Consider the following 27868-nt stretch of genomic DNA (forward strand, 5'->3'; position numbering starts at 1 on the left):
AACTTCACTGGCTTGCAATAGCCATAGGGCTTTAGCCTACTAAGTTCCTGTGCTCCTATGATGTCTTGACTCTGCTCATCCCGTGGGGATCCCCACACTCCCCATAAACCATCCTTAATAGTTTTCCCTGGCACCTCTACCTACCTCTTCTTTAATTGCCCCTTATGCCAACGCAATAATCAGCTCCCACTAATTGAACACAGAGCTCTAACATGCCTTAATAAGGTGATTACTCAGACCCTCATTGTGCCTCATTCCAGTGGCAAGAACATCCATTCTATCAAAAAGCATCACCATTCAGATCCCCTTTTCAAGCCACCACGTGATGCCTTCTGCACTTCAGCAATCTGCAAAGAAAAGAAAAACAAATTCTATGTGCAAACATACCAATAATTAGTTAACATGGAAGCACTGACAAAGACCCCTGCCACCCCCATCAAGTGTTTGCCAAACTCTGCACCAAAGTATGGGACCAGCCCCCTCTTTTTTATGTCATAACTCATATCACCTTGGACAAGAGTGATAAGTGCTACGTGCAGAAATAAGTGCCAAACTTGTCTAGCTTGTAATCACCTCAGAGCCAGTAGCCTAATAACTTCCTATGATACTGAGTGCTGTGACTCCACTCGACCTACCTGAGCCCCATCCACAGTGACGTACCTTAATGAGAACTAAATAAAATGCATTACCTGTAACCTCATCAAGGCCACTGCAGGAACTCAAACTCTTACCTTTGGCCAATGGCTGTTACTCCCTATTACTAATGAATGCAAACGCCCAAAGCAGGGACAACTTTCAAACATTGATCTAACATACTGAAACGGTTAACAGAACAGATTGTACAACCAATTAACCCTAAGATCACAAACTCAAATGCCTGTCCTTCTCTGGCTAGCAGTGTAAATCCTTTACCCAAACTCAATAAATTTGAAATCCACTCACTTCAGCCAGTAACTGTTGCCCACTTGTGCTCCCCATGTGTAACCTCCTCGCTCATCACTGCTTCCATCATCTGCAACCTCACTATGTAGCGCCACAACTGGTACTCATCACACCACCATCTACAAAGAAAAGGACAACAGTAACTCCTCTAAGATGTAAAGAGAAGGCTTCACCTTATAACCACCTATTCCAAATTAGCAGCAGTGTTCCAAAGCTCCCATCTGCAAAAAAGAAAAAAGATATGTAAAATCATCTAAAATACATAACTCACATTCCAAGACATCTTCAAAGACAACCTATCCTGCCAACCTGGGAAGAAATGTACCACTGCCACAACAAAGGGGCTGCAAAAGCAAAGAAACTGTAAATTCACTGCCACAAACCAAATATCTTAACAGTGAGGGATATCAAGGGGGACCCCACACCATATTCCCCCCTTCAACTCTTTCCAATGTAATTTTGACTTAAAGCTCCCCTTTTATACTCTTTTCCAATCCCCCCCTTTTTTATGAATGTATATATATATATATATCTTGCTTAATTTACCCAGTTGAGGCTATTAATATGCCATAATATGCCATCAGTATATGTATCACATTCTGCCCATTTGTTCCCCCTTTAGCTTTCAAGCGATGACACAGGGAAAAGCTCTAAAACACACATACCTCAGAACTTCTTAGCCCAAGTGATATGGACAAAACCCCTGCTTCTCAAGCTCTTAGAACAATAAGTGTTCACAAGCCATAAATAAAGAGGGACCAAGGTATCCTCTGATGGTGTGATGTAAGAAACCCAAATGTCTGTCTTTTTCTAATTTCAGTCTTTAATTCTTCGCCACTAATTGCCAAACCACAACTGTATAAAGAAACAAACCAAATATGAAGCAAAATCTGGACATTCTATGAAAATCTGTACAGTTGAATGGTACGACAAACCTCTACTATACACACAACTGCTCTCCAGCCCGTGAAACTGCTGCTCTATGGACTGCACACCACTCCCAGAATCATTCCCCAAACATGACTCCTCTAGCACACTAGTAGCAACTCTGCCACTACCCTTAAACCCTAAATAATTAACTCCATATGCGGACAACCCATAAGTGACTGAGGCAAAGGCCGAAGATCTAGAGAATTATTTATTCTATACAATTAGTGGGGTTACCACTTTAATAGAGTAATGCATTAACCAGTGTGCCAATATCTTTCAACCTCCTATAGCAAGCATTCTAGACAAAGTTATAAGTAGCAGTGGGAAAAGATCCCAACTATCAATTTCAAATATTGCTCTTGCCAACTGAAAAAGATGATTGCTAACATTTTAGCAACATAGTTTACATTGGCATGAATTTTCTGAGGGTATGAAATCTGAAACTGAAGTGTCTGTCTATTTTCTGACTGCAGTCTTTAAAGAGCGGCCACTAATTATCAGAAAACCGCAAGCTTTTTTATTGAAATAACTAAAGCTGCAGACTACAAATCTCACCATGCATGGGCAACTCCATCCTTACCTCAAATACCTTACAGCCCGCGAACAGGCAAACAATACAGGCTCTAACACCTTCAACACCACCTCCATAAAATAAGACCTGATGTTACACCACAAGATAACCCTTTACCATGTGGAATTCCGACACAATAATGCACTATACCCGCAGTGGCAACCCGTTTTTACTACATAAAACTTCAAGTTTCTGAGGGGTTTTTTTTACCTCTGAGAACCCAAATTTAAGATTGTCCAACACCCCTCAAGCAACTATCACCAATGTCCAAACAAGTACATCCTAAAAATCACCTGAAACATCTAAATTACAGTGTTGTTCACTCCTACAAGCCATCCTCATTGTGTGATCACTTCAGATTAAAGAGGCACTCCATCAACCAGGCAGTGACAAAATCAACTCAACATAACCCCAACAGTCAGTTTACCCTTAACCTGCCACCTGGCCACCAGGAAAGCAACCCTCATGCTGGAACTGCCCCTATTACCATCACTGTCAGACACAGTACCAAAACTGAGTAGATGCCACTGCTCAGCTAGCCGCAGGAAAGGCCAAATGGCAAGCTCAAGGCACAAATGGTGACCGCCCTGTGCACTACCATCATAGCAACGTACCTCTACATCATCTGAGCAATTACTTCACTTTTCTCACTCTAGCTGTTTGTGAAGAAAAGATCATCACTGAAGAAAACATGCCACCAAAGAAGATAACTCCACCTCTCAACCTCCCAGCGCAAGAAATCTAGCATGATGCTCCAGATTCTGCAAATATCTCTACAGTTGATAGGCATGCATCCATGAAATGAAAACCGCAGGCAACACAGCAAGGCCCTGTCACAGCTGTAAGCTTCACTGTTTTTTTTATTTTTTTTATTGCAGTCTAAATGAGCTCACACGGTCGTACAGTGAGTCCATAATGCTCTCCATAGAAGGAAGGCATGGGTCCACCACACAAGTGAAATGCAAAACCACCCCACCAATGAAATAAGACATTTCGCGTTCGACTTCCCTGCCATATGTTGGAGTATTATCGAGCAGTTTCTCACTCTGCCACTCCATATGCTTCAAATCCCTTCCCCCATCACCTGGAGCAAACAACGTCAACTCACACTGCCTGTGAAACACTAACCATCTAAGAAACCAACTACAGAAGAAATCTTAAAATTATGAACCTCACAGCCCGTGAAACACTAACCATCTAAGAAACCAACTACAGAAGAAATCTTAAAATTACGAACCTCACAGCTCGCAAACACTAAGTCACCACCAAGCCAACTATAGGGGACACCTAAACTTCAACGTTGCACACCAAACAGTCTAACCCAGAGTATCAGGCAACTACAAAAAACATCCGAAAGCTGCCTGATTGCCAGCGTGTAAATCTGTAATGGATGCACCTGTTGAGCTGTATGCCATTACCCACCCCTTAAGGCTACCTACTTGGAACCAACTGATGCAACAATTGAGTGCCTGAAGCCCCTGTGATCAAACCATTACCCGAGAGAGAGGGAAACAAAAATAAAAAATAAACAGTCATGAGAAGGCACCACTACCTCGTCCAACGTACGCTACCTGACACCACAACCAAAAACCAAACAAACTAAACTACCCCTCACAACGTTCCTTTAACTAAGCTTCACACCTGCAGACTACCCTGACAAAATATAGTGATATAATAATAGCCCAATGACAATTCCCCCCTTCCACCTCACCAATCTTTGCTATTTACCAACCTTACCACTTCTTCCCCAGTCCAAGGCCTACCTGCTCCATAATACCTCTGGTCGTCATGGACGTAATACTTGTAGTAGCAAGTTCACATCAAAATATGACTGCTTACCCAGCTACACTTGTCTAAACCCCTTACGCCCCTCCCCCTTATCTCATTGCCTCCCAGTCATCCCTCCCTCCATTTGACCCTTTCACCTCCCCAACCAAACTAACTCCCACTAATATATCACTCTAACCCCTCTTGAAGATGTCCCAGGACAACTTGGTTTGTTGCCAAACCTCATTTGTTAGACCCATTTTGTGTTTAGTTATTACAGTTTTATGCATTTTAATGTTGTAATACTACTAATAATAATTTTAATAGAATTCATGTACTTCTTTCAATAGTGTTTTATTACATACTCAGTTTCCTACTTTGTTGTAAGTCCTGTTTGCTGTGAATATTTATGAAAGAGTATGGACAGGAGCTGTAACATTTGTCATGCTTTATGAATCCTTCAACATGTAGCTCCCACATAAGCCTAACTTCCGTTTGTGTGCATAATCATTAGATATCTTCAATGGATAAATGAATATTACAAGCACACAGATCATACAGAGTATTGTGTGTATTACTTAATAGTAACTGACTTTGCAGCAAATGTCACTGGACAGATTTAATGCTGACTGACAATCGAAGTAGGGTAAAACAGATATAACTTAAATAATAACAATAGTAGTAATAATAGTAGGAAAAGTGTGCAAGAAGTTGTAAAAGATTAAATTTCTAAATAAAGAAATAAAGAAATAACTTGCCTTCTTTTCTGATTTTTACTTTCATAACAGAGACACTGTTGGAAAACATCCTTGATGAAGTACATAAGGCTTTATTAGAAGAATCAGGTATGCCTTAAATACTACATTATTTTCATCTGTCTGTCTATCTATCTATCTCATGAGACTATGTATGATGTTGAGGAATTTCTCACCACGACTCTTTTGAAAAATAAAGAGAAGCATGAGTGTTTTTTCTTTGTTTGTTTTTTTAATAAGTTGTGCAAAGCATGTTTTACACAACTTGATTTGCAGATTAAAACATCATAATCTAAAGCAGGACTGTAAATGAAACACTCCTCATTTGTAGGCTATAGAAAGCTGAATGCAAATAGACAGATGGATGTATCTGAGTACATTTGCAAATATTGAGAATCAACACAGTCAATATTCAATATATCAACACTGCTCTACTGAAAATCATCTCAGCAAAATTTTGGGAATGGTTTTAAGATATGTCCTACAGTGGAGCAAGTAGCTGTTTTGCAGGTAATCAATCAAATTGTGTCAATTAGTCATGCATCAACCAAAAGAACACTTGACATTCTGAATTGAAATGACCCACACACAAAGAAAGACAAATACACACATATATACACACACACACACACACACACACACACACACATATATATATATATATATATATCAACACATATACATATGCACATGCATCCACATTTGAATGGTGTTCCATTTGCAATATCACAATATATAATGTATGTATGTATATATATATATATATATATATATATATATATATATATATATATATATATGTATATGTATATATATATATATATATATATATATATGTATGCATAGTATATATATATATATATATGTATATATATATATATATATATATATATAATATATATATATATATATATATATATATATATATATATATATATATATATATATATATGTATATATATATATATATATATATATATATATATATATATATATATATATATATATATATATATATATATATATATATATATATATATATATATATATATATATATATATGTATGTATATATATATATATATATATATATATATATATATATATATATATATATATATATATATATATATATATATATATATATATATATATATATATATATATATATATATATATATATATATATATATATATATATATATATATATATATATATATATATATATATATATATATATATATATATATATATATATATATATATATATATATATATATATATATATATATATATATATATATATATATATATATATATATATATATATATATATATATATATATATGTTTATAAGCTCCAGTCAAGTTAGTGTCTTTACTGTGTAATACCGTAAACCTCTTGTAGTGGAGGCCCTGGAATATATGCACATGACCCCTTGAAGACACATCAGTGTTACAGCTACATAGCTTCTAAATGCCCATTACTTTTTTTCTTTTTTAAGTTTTTACTGGCACATTCAGGCCAATAAAGCCATTCCTTACTAGGTGTTGATATGCAATGTTTCAACCTTCTTCTGAGTTTATCAGTGTCACATAGGTGGGTTGTTTGGCCTTACTTTGGAACCTTTGAACTTAAAGCTGGGAGGCACCCATACAAATCACCCCAACACTGTGGCATTCTATATTCACAGAAGTATATGTGTTTCACAGCTCCCATTTCTATGGAATGCCTGTGAAGATATGTGAAGGCAGCCAGCCTAGCTAGATAGGATTTTGTTGATAATTATGTCATTTGTAAATATTAATGTAAGTCACATTCTTGTTCTCTTTGTTAAATTTTGAACTTCAAAAATGTAACCGCATTGCATTCTGCTGGAGAAAAGCTGATAAGTCAAGCATTGTATAATTCTTTGATCTCAAACTCGGAGCCAAGATGTCTGGATGAAGGAATTCTTGCTATTGTTTGAGACCAGAGTTAATTGCTAGAATTTGCATGCATAATGTATTTTATTGCTGTAGCTTCCCGACCAGGTGCAAGATCAAAAGGGCTGTTACACTCTGGGTTTCTGTTAGCCTGGGAACCAGAGAGAAATTCTGCAATCTGAAATGAGCCAGTAGTACTGTGTTATCAATTTAAGGACAGATAGACTCAGAGCATTTTTGTATTTGTCTTGAGAACATCCAACTCACCAGCAGTCTGCCTGTGCTCTATATGTAAGTTTATTTTAGAACTGTGTTTTCTCTTAGATATGCTAGGAAATAGGAATATTAGACTAGTTTTTTTCTGTATTGATGTCAGAACTTTTCTACTGCATTATTTTAAGCATTTCTATGTGATCTCTGAACTGTTGACTAGGACTGTGTAGCAAGAAGTATTGTCTTGTGCTTTTATTATTTATTATTAAATATTTTTAAACCTTTCAACTGTGGCTGTTTTGTATAGAGATAATTTAAGCTCTAGAGTACATTGCATGTATATAGTGATACTGTCCAAGCCACCCCAAATAAGCCTTGCTGTTCAGTCACATTTACCAGTTGGATAATAATATTGCACAGTAATAATTGGACACCCTTATTAGTGGTTGGTGGCGGTGATTACTACCTTATAGCCTGGCAGAGAAGGGCATAGCTTGAGAACCTGTGCCAGCTTTCCCCAGGAGTGTCTGTGTGTTTGTATATAACTCATATTCCAAAGTGTGTGTGTGCCAGCTACTTGGGCAGGGACACAAAGCACTGGTTGGACAGAGAGGGAGCTGGAGGTTTTAGCTTGACCACTAGGCAGAGATCTGGACCCTATAGCTGTGCCAGTGGCAGGTCTTATTGGGAATCTGGAGAGAAAGGGAGAAACCAGCCCCAGACTGACTGTGATCTCTGTGTGCTCTTAAGGGAAATTGTACTTTACTGTGTGTGTATTTGTTATCCTGCCCTATGTGGGCGCCCCCACTGGTGGTAGTGGTGAGGATTGAGGCCCCTTGATTGCTGGGCCAGTGCATGGGCGTCACAATGCTAAACATTAAACACTAAAGATATGTAAATGATTGCAGCAGCTGTATAAACATCACATCTGCTGGGATCTTTTCTAAGGTCTGGTTGTCTTACATTTTCTGTCTGTTCATATCACTGCTTTCCTTTCTTCATCTGTAATAACATTTTAAATGCTAAAAGAAACATCACTTTTTAGCAACAAAGAAACAATGGTTTTAGTTTTGATGGCATAAAAGGAAATATAAATGACTTTTACTCATGTGAGAAAAAAATTGTGAATGTTGGTTATAAGCTTATTCTAAAGCCATTTATGTTATGGAGATTGATGGGAGTGCCCATCCTTGGATGAAGTCATGCACTTGGACACACATTTGTAGGTGATCACTGTTGGAGGCTGGGGACACATGGGGATATTACCCTGGGGGGAGGGCTGTGGTTGAATCACATGTGGACGCTTGGATGATACATCAGTGTACCCCACTGCATGGTATTCCATGGGATGGGACAGGTGCACACAGAAAGATGGTTCGTATTTAGAAATCACTCTTCAACAGCAGTATGTCCCAAAAATGCCTTGATCTTCTCAACAGCCCTGAACATGAGTTGGGCCTGGAATTAGTCTGCAGAAGGCTAGTCAGGTTTGGTAGACCTGGTGAGTGATGATTGGTCCTGAGTAGCTGATGGTCAGCAGTGGGGAATAAAACATCTCACAAAAGTGGAGATGAAGTTTGCAAAGAGTTGGTCAGTGGAAGTTGAGTGTTAGGAACAGGATAGGTTTTGCAATGAGGTCTTGCAGATTACTAAGAAGTTGAAAGATATGTGACTGGTTTATGACTTAAATCTGCCTGTTTTTTTATAGTTGGTGTTAAAGATGAAAATTAATTGCAAAGCAAGAAGACAAAATATTTAACAGTACAAATTATATTTACTATGTCTCTCAAGAGATGAATCAGAAAATGTTGCAACATAATTCCAGACAACTACAAGATGCAGCCCTTTTTATATTATAAAAGCATCAGATAATCTCTACAACACAGATATGGCAAGATGTATAGTTATCCCCTTTGGGAAAAAACATGTACCCGTGAATTATCACATAAGTGGCAATACACTAAACACCGAAAGTGTGATAAGAAACTTAGGGGCACAGGTGGACAGTGGTATCACCTTCAATAACCACATTGCCACAACAGTCAGGAAATCCTTCTATGTGGCACACCTCATCTCTAAGGGCTTTTCATCCAGAAAAAAAAGGAGGTCATTGTCCCACTGTACTCATCCCTCATTAGACCCATTATAGAATACAACGCCCCATTTGATATGTACCTCTCAAGACTTCTACTGCAACTGGAAAGGCCGCAGAAATACCTCACTAAAAGAATCACGGGCCTAAAGCAGATGCCCTATGCTGACCGCCTTAAAAAACTCTAGCTATACTCTGTCGCATATCGTCTACTCCAAGGCGATCTCTGCTTAACATATAAGGCCATGTCAAACCCAGAGCTGTTGGACATGCTACACTTAAAGAAATCCCAATCCCACAGAGCCACATGCTCCAGGGATCTAAATGTTGTCATCACAATAAACAAAACATGCAGGAGGGATAGGTTCCTGACCCAGAGACTCCCCAGACTCTGGAATAGACTGCCCATATATGTCACCTCTTTGGTCCTCTTCAAAAGGAACCTTGATGATTGGATGGGAGAAAGGAAATTCACTCCGGGGATCAGTTCAGTCACCCTGCTAGACAGGGGTCCACGGAAGTAAATAATATGGGAAGAAATAGCCAGGGAATTGTTATGGCTAGGCTTGTATAGGCCCTAAGGCCGATAGCCTAGTACCAACCTATGAACCTATGTACCTTAACAAATCAGAATTTGAGCACATTAATGTTCTGTTATTGCATAAGACAGAAAATTTCAGTCAAGTACTGAAGTTTTCTTGTCAATACTCTATCTGTACGTTTGACTTTTACACTAAAGAAAATCCATTAGGGTGAGAGAAGAAACAGGTCATTTGACCTCTCCATGCTGTGTTTCAGTTGTACCAGTTAGGAGGAAGTTAGCCTAAATGGTTTCTCAGTAAGGCATTTTTAAAGCTGGTGCAGGAGTGACCATGAACAATACAGAAATGTGCAGGCTGTTTATAAGAAACAATATACACTGTTTACTTCTATTACTAGGGTAGAAAGCATGTGACATTTCATTCTGAGTTGCACTTGAAATTATACAGCATATTTTAACCATTGCTTAGGAAAAAAGAAATTAATTTGCTTTCACGAAATATTTCCTTATCCCACGACATTCCTCCCTTTGACACGCATACAGTGTCACTTTGTATAATACATTTGTACATTAGAGTCTTCTTAATAATATTAATATTACTGTAACTGTTAAACATATATGCCCTATGATGTTTTTTGTTTTGAAGAGTTCACTATCATTGCATTTGCCATTGCCTTAAACAATTTAAAATTGTTTTGGTTAAAGAGTATACTAAGGCAAAAAGACAAATTACAATTACTTTAACAATTAAACTTTGAAAAATACAACTGACTATATAGAGCTCAGGAAGTTTACCCTGTAACTTCCAATGGGTGGAGCCTAATCCTTTGGACAGTATCTAATTATGTCCTCACATTTCAAACAAATATTCATATCTCTGGAACCATAGGGGTTATGAAAGAAGTATAAATGGCAAACTCTTCAGCACAAACTATTTTTAAAGTGGTAGTATTCTTTAGGTTCTAGGCTGTAAACAGAATTTTATAATTCACAGTAAACACAGTAACAATTACATTTGTAATATTTCATAGGTTCATATGTCTCTACTAGGCTAGTGACCACAAGGGTCTTTTTAAGCCTAGCCACGCATTCCAAATCTCTGACAAGTTCTGAAATCTCTTGATAAGTGTAAGCATGGGCCTGGAAGATGAATCATTTACAGGCTACCTGTATCCATTATAGACATAGGTGCCAAACCAGGGATAAATTTCCGGTTTCCCATTCAACTGTCCAAGTTGCACTTGAATTGGGTTAGGGAGGAACTCTGCTTCACATGGGTGGGGAGCCTGTTCCATAGATGGGGTAGTCTCTGGGATACATACCTATCTCACCAGCAGGTCCTGTTTATATCACAGGCAAGGTTTAAGTCTTTAGAATGGGAAATTCTGGTTCTGTTTGTTTTGTGGATCTGCAGGAGGTCCATCAAAGTGGGATATGGCAATGCCCTGTATGCCAGGCATAGATCTCCCCTCAAAAGCTTGTAGGAGACAGAATACAGGGCTAGGGCTTTGAGGAGGTCTGCATAGTACATTTTACTTACGCTCTGTATTTTTTTAGTGAGGAGCCTCTGTGGACATTCCAATTGCTGGATATGCCTGGTTAGGTACATACCAAAGGGGGCATTTTACTCAATGATAGGTCTGATGAATGCCAAATACAGTGGAACAGTTACTTCCTTGGACTTAGATGCTATACCTTTGTTTATAAGTTGTGCAACATAAAATAATTTCCTTACCACTGTAGACATGTGATGGTCAAAGGCTAGATTACTATGTGTGACCCTGAAGCCCTGACTGCTGGGTCAACTCTAAGGGGTGTGTTGTCACTATGATAGTTACCAGGGATGGGTGACTTTCCAAAGGATACTATTATGCATTTCTTGGCATTTAGTTTTAGTCCATGGCTCTGACATCAGTTGTTTGTCTGTGTCAGCCCCTCCTGTAGAACATTTGGGTCAGTGTGAGATTCAATGACAGCTCCTAATTTGTAATCGTTTGCAAATTTAGTCAACCAGAGATCACTGACACAGGAGTTGACTTCTCAGAAGTAAAATGCCAAAAAGGAGTGGTCCAAGGACTGATCCTTGAGGGACTCCATTTGTGACTGACCTCTTTGTAGAGATGCTGTAAACAACTTATAATATTTTAGCAACCAGTCAAGTTACATGCATACTGTCAGCAACATTTTATTCATCTAGCTGAAATCTTTCATATGAGACTAAGGAGTTCTGTCTGTGTTACTTGATTGTTGAGATATTTAGAAAAATGTGAAAATTATATCTATATAAATTAATACTACAGAACAACAGTTGATATCTATTTACCTATACTAGACAGAAGTCAAATATTAATGCAGTTGAGTTTGCCAGTGTGTAAGCTTTAAGATGAAATCTTTTAAAACCTTGTACATAGCATGGGTTTGGAATTGCTGATGTAAAATGAACAAGCGATATTTGACACCTAGAGAGATCAGTAGGAGTTAACTGCAGATGCACCTAAAGGCGTCACTTGGTTGTAATGAGTTAATTAGATTTTTAGCAGGCTGTTCCATGTAATCAACCAGTTTCTCTTGTTCGTTGTGAATATCAGATATGTATGCACAACAGTGCTTTCAGATAAGGGAGCACACCCTGCCTTTTGAGACATGTGCCATTTCCAGTGCTAACCTATTCAGCAACACCATAGCTCTCATTTCAGTCAATTTCCTATCAGCCATATGAATATGCAGAGTAGCTTTGTTAGCATGTTCAGTCAATACATGTGACAGTGCATTTAACTGAGCTATAGTTTGATAAATGGGTCTACTTTACGCAAAAGCGTAAAACCGCAAATACATATGGATCAAACCATATGCATCGAAAGTGCAAACCGTCGAAAACTGAAAATGGAAATCTCCGTAGGTGGAGATTTCCATTTACTTCAATGTAGTGCGATCTCGGAGTTGGTATATTTAAGTAGCAGGGGGGGTGCAGGGGGGCTTGCCCCCCCTGCCTACATCTTTTTTTCTATGTATTTTTTTTTCTTTATTAACTTTTGAACGTTTAAGAGTTTGATGCATATGTGTCGATCTTTATGCATTCGAACTTTTGAATGTTCGAGTTAATAAAGTAGACCCTGATAAATACCATAGATAGGAATAACGTAAATCAATACCTGGTCTCCTGTGCTAAATGATCTTTTATTTTGCTATTGACCAGTAGAGGCGTCTAAAAAATGCTGGATAGCTGGAGTAATGTAACCAACATAACAACGTTCAGACCAGTTGATAGGGAACCAGATTTTATCATGATATCCACTGATACCCATACCTTGTTTCCAGTCATGTGATATTAATTTGAATTCATTCAAAAAGAGTTTATTTTGAATGTGATTACATTTGCTGAATCCCACTCAAACAGTCCTTCTTTTGCATACCAGGTGTTATCTGGAGATGAAATGGCGAGCTGAAATTACACCTTTTTGAAAAAGTTGGAAACATTATGCCAGGTCAAATTTAAACCTGAAAGTCTGTCCGCAAACTCTGATTGCAAAGCTGGAACCATAATCATAGGTATGCCTCCTTTGGATTGGTGAGGTACCGGTACAAATGAAAAGACTTAGCGATTGCTGATGTTAAGGTCTTTTTATATCAATGAAGGAACTAATTTTCCTTCACCTTGACTGAAGGAGGGGACAGGAACATCATCAGTGATGTCATTAGGAGAGGGAGTGGCACCGTCATTTTTCACTTCTGTAGAAACCATTCAGGTTTTTTGCAATGAGAAGCATGGAATTAGGTCGGCAGCCCAACACACTGACAGCAGTATGAGAAGTTAGAAGAAGAAGAATAAGGTAGCATCCTTTTCACTGGGGGTCCAACAAAGATTTTTTACTCAAATGCTTTAACAAACACCCAATCACCAGGGTGCAGATTATGACAAAGCTGGGCAGAAGGCTGCAGAAAAGCTTTATATGTTTTCTGATATAAAGCCTGTAAAAAAACAAAAGTTTTGAGCAATAATTCAGCAAAGCATCATCTTTTAAAACAAGTTCCATATTTTAAGTGGGTGGGGTGAGAGGCATTTTTTATGTGATGGCCAATAAGAATTTTATGTGGGCTTAGTTTTCCAGTAGAATTCAATATTTCCCACAGACTCATTAGAACTAATGGCAGTGTATCCGGCCATTTTCAGTGTCTTCACACACTTTTCCCAACCTGACTTTGATTGTTTGACTAATATGTTAAACTAAACTATACGACTATAGGTGGTGGGGCAGTGGAGCTGCAAATTTATCTTGAATATTTAGAATAACTTTTTTATGACTTTTGCAGTCAGGTCTGCTCCTTATCAGAATTTATTATATGTGGAATTCTAACCTAGGAATGAACTCCTTTAAGAATTTCTTTGCAACTGTATTTGCATTGTTTTAGCAGGTGGCTAAGCTTCCGCCTTAACTGAGAATAAACACACTAATGCAAGTACTTATTCATAGATCTGACAACATCTCAACTGGATAAAATCCAAATGAACATTTACAAAATGATTCCAAGGGAGTGACAGAGCTGAACATTCTGTATAAGATAAACTTCACAACTCCTTACATAATGTTACATCAGTGAATGAGGGGATGGAACAAACCAGTCACAGTTTAATAAATTTGATAAATTATTTTTTGCCATTGTGATTTGGTAAATGATAGGATCTTATCAACAAAGGCAGAATGGACTGAGGTGCAACAATCCATCCATGCCATACCAGATATTCAGATTCTGTGCATTCTGATTTAATCCATTTTCCTTCTCACTTTTAAATGCTTGATCTTGAAGAGTAAATACTGTGCCAGAATTAAATATAGAATTACACTGCATTTTATTAATCACCATATAATCTTTAGCAATATTACACCATTTAGTTAAGTACCTGTAACTAGATGCCTCATAATGAGTATATATATATATAGCATGCTGGAGTGCCCTTAGGATTAGGGACTTTACTTTCCTTTGTCTCCACACTCATTCACACACAGGCACATGCAAGAAAAATAAGGCAAAGTCTGGTCTGCCTTGTAGGTTATAGCTGGGACTACACTGCTATAAATATACTTTAACATATGCATTAGAAATGCTGCACTCACATGTCTTAAGACTTTAACCACATGCATATTTATTTAACCTTCTTTCTTACATTGCAGTTAATATGACAAAGGAAAGCCTTAAACCTTACAGTAAGGATTGGGCACCCTTTCAGTCAGGAAACGTCTGCACTGAGAACAACAGCTGTCTGTGCCTTTGGTTCCAATCCACGGCACTCAGCTCCATCAGTAAAGGATGGAAATTTTGCTAAGCAGCAGACAAAATATCTGGCAGTACAAATTACATTTATTATATCTCTTGAGAGAGAAATTAGAAAATTGTCCAATATGATTCCACAGAACTACAAGATACAGCTCTTTTTATACCCTAAAATTATTAGATAATCTCTACAACATACATATGGTAAGATCTGCCATAACAAATCAGAATTCTAGATTCACTTGTGTCATGCATGTGGAATGTACAGACAAATGAACATATTAATGTTCTGGTATTATACATACCTCTCAACTGTACATATTTTCCTGGAATGTCTAGATTTGGGTCTCAAATCTTTGGTCCGTTTTTCATAAAATTGTGGTTTTCTGGCAAATTAATCGCAAATCATTAAAGACTGAAGTTCAAAAATAATGACAGACATTTACGTTTCAGACTTCCTTCAGAAAAATTCATGCTAATTCAAAATGTTTTATTCTATCAACTTTCTGTGTTTGTAAGTGTAATATTTAAAAATTGTCCCTATTTTTGAGCTTTTGTCCCACTTTCATTTATGGCTTTGTCCAGATTTTTTGCTCTAAGAGGTTGAGAGGTATGGTATTATATAAGATAGAAAGTTACAGTCACGTACTGAAGTTTGTCTATCTTTCATTTGTACCTGTTGAGCCTTTTTGTTAAAAGAAAATTCCATTAGGGTGAAAGAAAAAACAGTTCACTCTGACCTCTCCATGCTGTCCTTCAGTTGTACCAGTTAATAAGTTAGCCTAAACAGTTTCTCACCGAGACATGTTTCTGCCAAGTAGGTACAAAAGTGACCATGAACAATACAGAAATATGCAGGTTATCTGTGAGAAGCAATATACACTGTTTACTTGTAACACTAAGGGAGAAAGCATGTAATATTTCATTTCAAACTTCACTTGAAATTATAAAAACAGTTTTTAACGAATGCGTTAGAATAGCAAAGAAAAGAAATGAATTTCTTTCACTGTAATATGTCTTTATCTGACAACAGTGATTTTATGCTCTGCAGAGTTCCTTCTGAAGGGAGAAGTATGGTAACTGAGATTGTTGAGGTGTATAGAAGGGAAGTGGACCAGGTGCACATGTAGAGAGGGAGAAAGGAGTAGGCTAAAGGAAACTGTGGTGCCCTGTAGAGAGAAATGTATGGAAGGAGTAGGCTGTAGGAATCTATGGTGTCCTGTAGAAAGAAATGTATGGAATGAGTTTGAAATGTAACGGGAGTATTGTAGTATAGTGATAGTAAAGTGGGGAAGGAGATAAGAAAGGCCTGGAAAGAAACTTTTTCAGTTTTTTTCTTGACAAGTTGTTCTTGATTCAATATATTATATATTTTTTCCTTCTCTTTTTTAGAATTTTAGAATTATCTGTATTATTATCAATCAGTTTTCCACATTGACAAGCCTCTAATTTAATGAATAGCTATTTATTCACTCTCCACAATCTACTTTCTGTAATGGATTTGAATTATACATCAATTTAAATATGTGGCTTCATAATATTTCACCTCCTGAGTTATTCCTTTTATTCCTATATGCATTTTGAAAATTAAAAATAAAGTTAATACATAAAAAAGAAGCTTTTCTGTTGATGGCATAGGAGGCCAAATTGGGCATAGTAGAGCAATAGAATGACAATGTTAGATGGTAAAGAGTGAGTGAAGAATAGTGGACCAGGTGCTTGACAATGCATTGCATAGTGACTAAGCACGATCACCCCTTTTTATTCTTCACCTTTTTCATCATGTACCAGTTCATCAGCTTGCTTTTGTCCTTTATACATATTAATTTATGTGCCATTCCATTGAGTTACATATTGTGGCTTAATGACAGGGTGGCATTTTTAGTGTCCTTCATGGCAAAGGAAGGAGATAATTCAGTTTTGCACACTACTGATTGATGTTCAACATTTGATCATGTTTGCAGTAGCCTAAGCTTTGTGAATTATATCATTTCAAGGGTATGAGCAGTCAGCCAGCTTTCAAAGCTTCAGGACACCTTCCATGCACTCTAAGGTGGGTCACAAGGAGAGCTATGTACAAGCAGCAGTTAGGGTGCCAAAAGCTTTACAGCTTTCTTGTTGCTAAAGTGTGTTCCTCTGTGGGCTTCATGGAACTGACAGCTGGATAGCAATCATTCAAGCCTAGGCAGATAAGCACAATTCTGATGCAAACTTTCTACTACATAATTTTCTTAAGAAAACTGTACTTTTTCTTCTGTTTCTTGCAGACTGGATCTACTCATACAAGACAGAGGTTGTTTGATACACCCCAGTCCAATAACACCAGTCAACTGCCTAGATTGTAGAGTTTTGATACCCTTTAGGCTACTTTTTATGAGGACATTCTGCAGGTACCAAAAGAGGCTAAGAAGCCTGCTACTTGGAAATCATATACATGCAAGTGGAACAGATTTTGCAATTGGAGCCATACAAAGAACAGGACCACTTGAAGGCTATGACACCTTTGGTTCTAGAATGTTTGTGTGAGTTCTAATCCTCTGGCCTTTTTCTCTCTTCTATCAAGATTAATCTTTCAGCCATTTCTGATTGTCTACACTGAGGTCCCCCCTTCTATCTGTCATCAAGTCAAGACAGTTTTTGAAAGGGGTTTTATATAGCCTTTCACCTAGAAAACAAGTGGCATCTCCATGAGGCCTTGACTTTGTTCCTGAAAAATGAATACTTTTTCCATTTGAACTAGCTCACCGGGTTGATTTGATATTCTTACATTAAAACATATTACTTCTTGCTCTGACTTCCACAAGAAGAGTATCTGAGTTACAGGTTCTTATGTGATTCATTCCTACCTCATCTTCCTCAGTAAGAGGTTTTGCTGGAGAAAAAGTTCTTTGTTTATGCCTTCAGTGGTTTCAGAGTTTACCCTAACACAGTCAACTAATCTCCCTGTATTCTTTCTACAGACAGCTCAGATATTTCTTGAACAGAACAAAATCTATCAGGAATAATGATCAGCTATATGTTTGCTATGAAGGTAAAGAAAAAGGTCAAGCTGTGCCAAAGCATACGATTTCTAGGTGGTTTTCTCATGCTATTTCTTTATGCTATTTTCTCCATAATGAGTCACTTCTAGGGATGGGTCAGGCCTCACTCTACAAAGGCTTTAGTTTCTTCTATAGCTTTTTGAAAGAGACAAACTATACAAATATTCTGCAGATAGTAACTTGGTCCTCTGTACGTACTTTTACAAAGCTTTATAAACTGGATTCCTTTTCTAGGTCCCGAGCAGACTTTGCTAGGACCATTCTCCAGGGCTCCTGGATTCTTTGATTCCTTCTTCCTCCCTATATAATTCTATGCTTTGATTATCTACTTGTATAGATTGACTTACATTCAGTCTCCCACACCTCACAGTTTAAAAATGAACTAAAAGCTTATTTTCTCAATTCCAGAACCTGCCCTTGCCATGACCCTACCTAGTCTTCCTTCCCTTTATGTACCCTCAAAAGGACCATACTTAGTACCTCATTCCACCTCTCTCTCCAATGTGGCTACTATGCATTTGCATAATTTTATACAAACAAAATTTTTTTATTGTTGACCTATTGAACTATATCAATGTAAACTTGTTACTTAGCTTCTTTTTAATGCAACTTTAACTTTATGTATGTAACCCAACGTATGTGAATCTTTTTGCAATAACTGCTATTATATCAATAGTGTTTAAAATTGTACTTGTTTAAAATGTACTACTGGAGCTTTTCTCCTCGGGTCTCCACTGAAAATGGCCCAGCTGGACAAACCCGGTTAACAAATGTCAATAAATAAATTAATAGCTTAGGCTACTGCAGCAGTGATACAATTCTGAACACAGTTCAGTTATGTAAGAAAACTTACCATAACAGTCAATGTTCTAACAGATTGCTGTTGTAGTATCCATCCTCTCCTTCCACCCCCCCCCCCTTGTTTTTGATTAGGTACATTGTCAGGGTGTGGATGTATATACTACTTGTATGTATTTACACACACACACACACACACACACACACACACACACACACACACACACACACACACACACTTTCTCTTTTCTAGCATTTTCCGCTCAGGGCCTGGCCTCCCTTGTTGAGACAAGAAAACTATGAAGGTTTTGGTGCCCTAACCACTGCTTTTATGTGACTCTCCTCAGGCCTCACCATGGTTAGGATGTGTAGAAAGTGCTTTGTAGGTTTGAAAGCTGGCCTGTTAGTCATATCCTTGGCAGGATACAACACATAAAGCTTAAGTTACTGCAAGAGTGATGTGTTAGAACATCTACTGCTAAGGTAAGTTTACTTACACAACTTTACTTTCTCCTTGGTTGTGTGGCTTTTGGGTTACTATATATAAGTATCAAGGTGTACCTTGAATTCCTGGAGCATATTCCAACTCTATAACATCACTTGTGCTAGCAGTACTGTAACATCTTAAGTTTCCTTCAGCCATTTAGCACTAACCACCAACAAAATGCAAAATGAACAGTTCCTCAAGGTCACAGTTAGTGTAAATGAATCGCCAGTAACTTCCAAAATTATTTGTAAACCACAGAAAAACAGCTAGCGATCCAAACCTCAGCCAAAGAAGTCACTATTGTTTGCCAAGAAACACATTCTATGTCAAAAGATGAAAAGTTCTTTATTGTATGTAAGCTTTTTCGTGGTGCTGCTCACACCACTTCATCAGACCTTTTACAACCATGCATCACAGCACTCTGTACTTTATACTAAAATGTGAATCAGCCCATTAACTTAATTGATTTGATTAAATAAATTAACTTGTTAATAACCCGTGAAACCTTCTATCAAAGCTATGCATGTCTGAAGAAATGTTTGAAGACATATGACTGTCTTCAAAAAACCTAGTACATTTATCCTTCCTAGTCACCCCATTGTAGATGTATTTAGTAGCTTATGCGAAAAAGAAATATTTTAATTATTAGACAATGAGAAGCGTACAGCCTTTTTTAATAACATGTCTAGAGGGGAGTATAAAGCCTTAAATGACTTGAAGAATGACAAAAGTATTATAATAAAACCAGCTGACAAAGGGGGACCCAAAGTAATATGGACAAAAATACTATAACACTAAAATAAAAGAAATGCTAAATGATGTTAAAGTGTATGAAATCATTACTGTTAAACAGAAGGAAAATCTTTTAATGAAACTGGAAAATGTGTTATATGTATTTACTAGATAGTTGAATAACTGAAGAATTGTATAATTACTTTAAAGTGAATAGCCCCCTCACCCATATTATTCAAGGGATTCCCAAAATACACAAGGACCCAGTGAACCCCCCCCCCCAAGACCCATATTCTCAGTTAAGAATTGGACAACAGAACCGATATCCATTTATTTGAAGAAAACATTAAGACCATTAGTAGACAAGAATGTAACTGTTTTAAGGGATACCAAACAGTTCTTAAGCCAATTATATGATTTTTTGAAAAGTACTAACTTAAATCTGGATAATGTGAAGTTGGTTACGTTGGATGTTCATTCCCTTTTCACATCAATTCCCAATGACTTGGAAGTTGACATGTTAAGGGAATATTTAACTAAGGATGATACTTACACACAGACAAAAACAGAATTAATTTGTCTATTGATGGAGCAGGTGCTCATAAACAATGTTATGTTATTTGACCACATTTTGTATTTACAAAAAGAAGGGGTGCAATGGGCACTTCTAGTGCCAACAGCTATGCAGATTTAGTCATGGCCTTTTGGGAGAATAACAGTATAAGTAATGGCACTTGGAACCAGATGATATTCTACAAGCGTTTCATAGATTACCTCTTTTTGTTATGGGATGGTAGCCAGGAAGAACTTGATAGGTTTTACCATAATGTTAACACCAATACACCCTTTCTAACCTTTGAAATGAAGGTTTCGGATAAGGAGGTGAAGTTTTTAGATGTGAAGGTGCTTAAGACAAAAGAGGGCCAAATAACTACCAAGTTATACCATAAGGATTGTCATAGAAATCCCTAAAATAAAGCACAAGGCGTAGCTCCGGTGCAATAAAGGCTGTCTTCCACTTGAAAAACTTTTGTTTCACCAATAAATAAGTCTGATAAGAAGTTCAGTATTTAAACTTTTAATGTACAGCTTGTTAAAATAATAAAATCAATAAAACACAGATTAAGCTCTTTCATCTCCCTCTGGAGACTTCTTCAGAATCACAAGTAAACCATTTCCCATTCCTTTTATATCATCCCGTCTTATACATCACTGGCTGGCCATTAAAACTTCAATTAATCAATTAACTTTAGTAAAAAAATTTTAAAGAATCTTTTTCTTATTATATGTACACACACTGTACTACATATATATATAAAAAAACATCATATGCATTTCTATACCATTCGCTGATGCATGAATGGATACAGGCATAAAGCAAATGTATTTTATATAAATGCATATACGTATTGTATATATCACACTACCATCCCTGTCAAAACTTTACAATACATTCATTCAGACAGTGTATATTCTCATTGATTTGACTACTCACAAATTATATATAAAAAACTTTATATATAAATATGTATGTATGATATATAAATCATCATATAAAAAACACCATCCCTGGGAGGATTCATGAAGCTTGCGCCAGGTGCAGGTGCAGTGTAGGCAGAATAACGCAAATATGGCCGCCGAGCGATTCAGGTACGATCCAGTTCCACGTGCACTACTGGCGTACGCCAGAACTGCGCAGCCCTCGGCATAGGTATGCTAATCACCCCATGCACAGTGTCGCACCATGCAAATGAAGGCAGATAGCGATTCATGAAGTGGTGCAGGCGTAGCATAAGCCCACGGAAATGTAAACCAAAAAACACGGTTTACATTTTCCCAAACAGAACATCGGAGATATGGAAGCGGACCAGACTCATGTATTACAAAGTTAACATATGCCAGTGGCTAAATACACAGCCAATGGCATATGAAAAGATGCACAACACCTAAAAAACAACATTTAATGTCATGTCCACAGTAATGCACAGTACAACCGCAGAGCATGTGTGAGCAAACAGGAACACAAAGAAAATATATAAAAATGTCATAAAATCGCAATGTAATACAAATCAGGTTTTCACCATAATTCGCAATGGTAGACATGGTACACCACAACCAAGGTGCAAGGGTTGCTAAGGGCCTGCGACAGTGTTCGGCGCGGTAACTATGAATTAGTAGTCAATGCCATGCAAATGAGGCAGGTAATACTGAATCACAAACGTCCCGTCGGATGAAGGATGTACCATACGGCGCAGTGCTACAATACCGAGGAGTGGCTCAGAGGAGATACATGACATCAGCAGAGAGGTGTGCAACCGTACCAGTAAGCACATTGGAGCAATGCAAATATGGCCCGGCCATTGCTAAGCAAAGCTGCAGGACAGGGGTGGGGAGGAAGGTATAGAATCGTTTAGCTGAGAGCACACATGGTGCCCGAAAGCGCATGTGTATGGGGATGAAAACGTGCCCGAAACCCGGTAAGCGGATGCATGCGCCGCGAACAATAGCACAAACAGGAAGGTCAGGGGAAGAAAAGAAGGAAATTCCGAAGTAGGGTAATTGGAGTACTACTGAGCAATTAACACCAATCAACTCACGGCGGCCAATCGACGGCAGCTGACAAGTCTGCTCGCAGAAACCTGCAAAACAGGATAGGGGAGGCATTGGATTGCAAAGAAAGGAGGGGAGGCATTGGATTGCAAAGATAGGAGATCTGTCATAGCAGAGCAAAGCAAACCAACAGTAGACCGGTAATAGCACACATTACGCAAGATAAGCCAGGTCTAGGAAAGTACAAATGAAAGCAGGCTGCTAGATGCATGCCAGAAAATGGTAGGTGGAATGTGCAGAAATGTAAAGGGAAGGTCAAGAGGTAATCCACGGCAGCCAAATGTAAATCAGCACCAAAGGCACCACAATAGTAGTTCCGGTAGTAAAACACATAAGATACCCTGTAGCTACGATCGTACATACACACCCTATGACATCATCGGTGTTCACAGCACAATAGTATAAAGTGTGAAAGCACCCTACACACACCTGTGTATTCCCAAACACTGCACCGTAGGTGTAAACACATGGGGAACTTTTAAAATGTACATGTTGGGAGCTGCCATAGCTGTGATTCATCAGCATTTGTTAGAGACTGACGGTGTTGTGGAGGATGATGCCGGCAACCACCGCAGGCCCCGGAGGAGGAGAAGAGTGTTCAGACCAAGGGTAACCTACCAGGGGATACATGTTCTCGAGATAGTAGAGCATTACCGGGTGGACAGGGACATCTTACAACAAATAGTGGAGCTGTGTCGGCCATGCCTGAGAACCAGAAACAACAGAGGGGAACCCATCCCAGTGGACACGAAGGTATGTGTAAGCTTGCGAATACTAGCCGCAGGTACCTTTCAAAGGCCAACTGGAGATATAATGGGGATCTCACAGGCATCAGCATCCAGGGTACTACACCAGTTCCTGGATGCCATGTTACCACATGCCAGTGAGCATATATACTTCCTCCAAACTCAGGAGGAGGTGGCCAGCAATATGCGTCACTTCCACCGTGTGGCACACTACACGGAGGTACTGGGTGTGATAGACTGCATGCACATACAAATCAAGTCACCACCCGGTGAGCATGGTAGGCGCTACATAATCCGCAAGGGATTCCACTCCATCAACTGCCAGGTCATGTGCAATGCCCAGGGCATTATCATGGATGTGTGTGCTGGCAGCCCTGGAAGCTACCATGACTCCCATATCTGGCATGCCTCACAGCTGTATCAGGTATTTGTCAGGGGGGACATCCCACATGGCCACCTTGTGGGGGATGCTGGCTATGCACTGGAGCTGTGGATGATGACTCCCATCAGAAATGCACACACACCCATGCAAGAACGCCATAATGAGGCACACGCACAAACCAGAATCATCATAGAGCGTGTGTTCGGGGTGCTGAAATCACGGTTCTGGTGCTTGGACACATCTGGTGGAGCCTTGCAGTACTCTCCAGGCACGTTTGCCCACATCTTCATAGTATGTGCCATGCTACATATGATCCTGCGGAAACAGCTGCAGCAGGGACAAAATGGTGAAGGCCCTCATAGCCCACCGCAATTGCCAAGGCCATCACAGGCACAGAGGGATTCAGACCACGAACACACTGTGCCAGCCCCAGTAGGCAGACGGAGGCATGGCCAATATGCCTACACCTTGGCAAAGAGGGAACATATGGCACATACTCTGACAGTGTATGCCCCTATGGACTGACACACCTCTCCACCTGCACACACAGTAAAATGGATGGCACACAAACACGACCACCTGTAAATTGTAATGTATAGGTGGCCCATTGTGTGAATCCTACATAGGCAGCCCTCAAACATTGTACACACAACAGCTATTGGAACACGAAATGTCAACACCTGAACAGTACATGCGCCTATCAGCATATGTTGCTGCTGTGTGTATAGGTTCCCAGATACATCAGTAGGTACACGCCCGATTGTCAGAGGCCATACACCAAACAGGGCAAACAGTGTCCGCTGTCGCCACAACATCGAGTAACCAACTGTCTCTTAGTGGAGCAGAGGCAATCGCGGGAGCACATGTGTGTAAGCACTGTTCTGCACACACTCAGCATGGAGTCCCTGCTGCGTTAATGAGGGGCTCCGCATAATGTAATCATGGATGTTGTGTCAAGGCATGGGGTGTACCCATGACAGGTATTCGTCACCCCAGCATGCTCCACCTACGGTCGTTTGAAGGTGTAGCACAGTATCGTGTGTGGCTCACTGTGATATACATACCCAATGCCGGAGCACATCCAGTAAACATCACATGGACATACCATTAACTGGACTCATCAGTATGTAAACTAACTGAATTACCCATGTGAGTGCAGTATGGAGTAACAGTCGTAGTATACTCCACATACAAAACGACATAACATGTGTACAAATCCCAGATGTCCAAGTGTTAAATGCAGTGACTGTCGTGCATGTTCCTGGTCCCACGTCCTTCAAGGGATGTAACGTAATCCCGAAGGCACGAGTAATGCATGTCCGATGCAGGTCATCAGATCATGTTTAGCACACATTAGCGGGAATATGCGTTGCCCACTGCTGGTAAGCGACATTTAAATATGACTATATGGATATGCGTGAAACAGGGCTAAGCTTCTCCGAATATCGCACAGATCATGGGTCAGTGATGTCCAGAACAGGTGAAACCAGCATTATTCACCCCTGTACTAATAGCACCTGCTCTGAACGGTAAAACGACCACTGCCAGGAGTAGAACACGCAGTCATGTATCCAATCACCTAACACTATTGCTAGTCAAGATGTACCTATGGTAGGGTTGCCACCTCTTCAAATGACCAATGTGGGACATACGTCAGATGTCTGCAGGCCGACACATACACCCGGCCAGTACGAAAATCAGAACTTCACTGTTTTGCCTAGATAAAAGCTTATTCTTGTAATGTTTACTTACTTATTCTGTTTCTATAACATATAGGTGGTTCAGATACAGAATAACTGTTTTATGCAACTATTACATAAACTATAGGAAATAAGTATGTCCTAAAATCTTAGGACATTTGCCATGTTTACAAATATTTTGCAGGACACAACTGCCCAAAGAGGGACTGTCCCTCTCAAAGTGGGACAGCTGGTAACTCTAACCTATGGCAGGTGTGTAATGTGACAGGTACAGACACAAACGTGCAGAGTCCAGGAAACAGTATACACCGACAAGTACACAATGAAAGGTGTAGCTTGCCTGTCACTTTCCCTGTCAGATATCTATCTATCTATATATATATATATATATATATATATATATATATATATATATATATATATATATATATATACACACACATATATACATATATATAATACAGATAGAAAGGGCGATAGAGTGATATGTTGATATATACGGATTCAACGATATCTGCAAATATATATAGATAGGTCAACAACATTCATAACACCTTGGAGGTACAAATAAATAGGATACCGCCAACTATGGAATGTGTAACATACCGACACGCGTAACAACGAGGCTGAAAGACTGAAAGAACACAGTACCGGAACAGTATAACTGCGAGTAATAGTATGACGATATGAAGGGACATTTAGTTACCGCTGCTGGTGCTGCGGTCCACATAGGTGCTGTGTTCAACTGTGTTTGTGAGTGCCGTAGTCTGTGTATGTGTGTGTTGAGGGTGCCATGTGCATTTCCATGTGACTGTAATGTGTGTGTGTGTGTGTCCGCATCATGTGTCTGTTAGTGCCAACTCGAAGGTAGATCATTATGGTAGGTGTGGGTATAGCTAGCCGTAGTCATACGGTTACCACCTGTCCCACATTAGGAGGGACAGCCCCTCCCTGGGCAGGTGTGTCCTGACATAAAACATTACAAAGGGCAAATGTCCGAGATTGTAGGACATTATTATGTCCCATATATTATGTAATAGTTGCATTAAATAGTTATGCCTGTATGTAAGAAACATAAATGTTACATGCAATATGATAAGTATCCAAAGTCCCACAACAATAGGTATGTATTGAGGATAAAAGTATGTGCTATCCTGTGTACTGACCGTGGCTGTGTGTCGGCCTGTAAACACTGCTGTGTGTCCCGCAAGTACCAACAATGGCCATATGAAAAGGTGGCAGCCCATGCAAAGAGGTTCTGTTACCAACACAACTGCAATGACTGCAAATATCTCGGACAGAAATACACAGGATAGCTGTCATTTAGAAATATCACTTTACATATCGCTGCAATTCCGGAGGTATGGAAGTATCAACCTCACCTGCATACTATATAGAAACCAATTAACAATGGCCCAATGTAAAATCCTGTAACATAAGTCTACTAACTGATAGCTCTGTAATTAGGGACAGAGCCCACACACATATATATGGAATCTGTAGAAATGCAAGCCCCACAAACCTGTATATGCTATGTACTCCCACTGACATCCCCCACACTAGAAACTATAGCAATACAGACTGTAATTACAGCACAAACATCCAGTTAGTCAATTACATCTGCAGAACCGTCAACATATCTTGTGAGCGACACAATTAAAGGCGCCATGCAAAATTGTAGCTGTTGTATAATGGAACAAACAGCGATGTTACAGGTTTTGTTTGCAATAGTCCGTTATCAGACGGTTGGGATGACAGGTACACCCACATGTTGAACCACATACTCTAGCTGTCACACACAATCCACAGGGGACATGAATCCAAAGTATACTTGTCTCTACACATAGCAGTTGCAATTACACACAACAAAACACAATACAGGCCTTCTCCCCGAAGGTAGGGCAAATGGGCAATGCCCAAGTAGAGAATTAAATTATACCCCACCGCGTAATTGGCGAATGAAGTAGCTGCACAGCTGATGTGCAAGTAATTAGTCACTCAGGAACACCAATTGGCGGCAGGAAACCACATGCTACAGGTATCGACGTATATAAGGATGACTTGCCAGACATTCAAACCATATGCTCTTACCATATACCTGTTTAAACAGTGTAAGAGAGATAGAGACAAAAGTCCGGAACGATAACAACGTATGTAGAACACTCGGTATGTAAGTTTATGTATAGCATGTTTTGTATTAATTATTTAGTGTATGTGTAGCCTGGTTTGCATTAATTAAAAGTGTCCGCAATGCATAAATTGGGAAAAGGTATTTATGTAGTAATGTCTTGCTGAGCATACTAACGCTTGTAGAAACTGTGCGTCCAGCAATGGGCCACAAGGTACACATCACAGACACCACAAG

At 38.9% G+C, this 27868-nt stretch overlaps 1 protein-coding gene across 3 annotated transcripts in view; it reads left to right on the forward strand.

Moving 5' to 3' along the window:
- Nucleotides 1–27868, forward strand: part of LOC122793577 (cytosolic phospholipase A2 gamma-like) — a 1122344-nt gene that overhangs the window by 815041 nt on the left and 279435 nt on the right. For all 3 annotated transcript variants that reach the window (XM_044061746.1, XM_044061744.1, XM_044061745.1), the window contains one exon: nucleotides 4999–5055. In XM_044061746.1, coding sequence (XP_043917681.1) covers nucleotides 4999–5055 — 57 coding nt within the window. The remainder of the gene's footprint in view (nucleotides 1–4998; nucleotides 5056–27868) is intronic.

The sequence above is a fragment of the Protopterus annectens genome, chromosome 2.part0, assembly GCF_019279795.1.
Source record: "Protopterus annectens isolate FY-2018-M chromosome 2.part0, PAN1.0, whole genome shotgun sequence".
Classification (NCBI taxonomy): Eukaryota; Metazoa; Chordata; order Ceratodontiformes; family Protopteridae; genus Protopterus; species Protopterus annectens.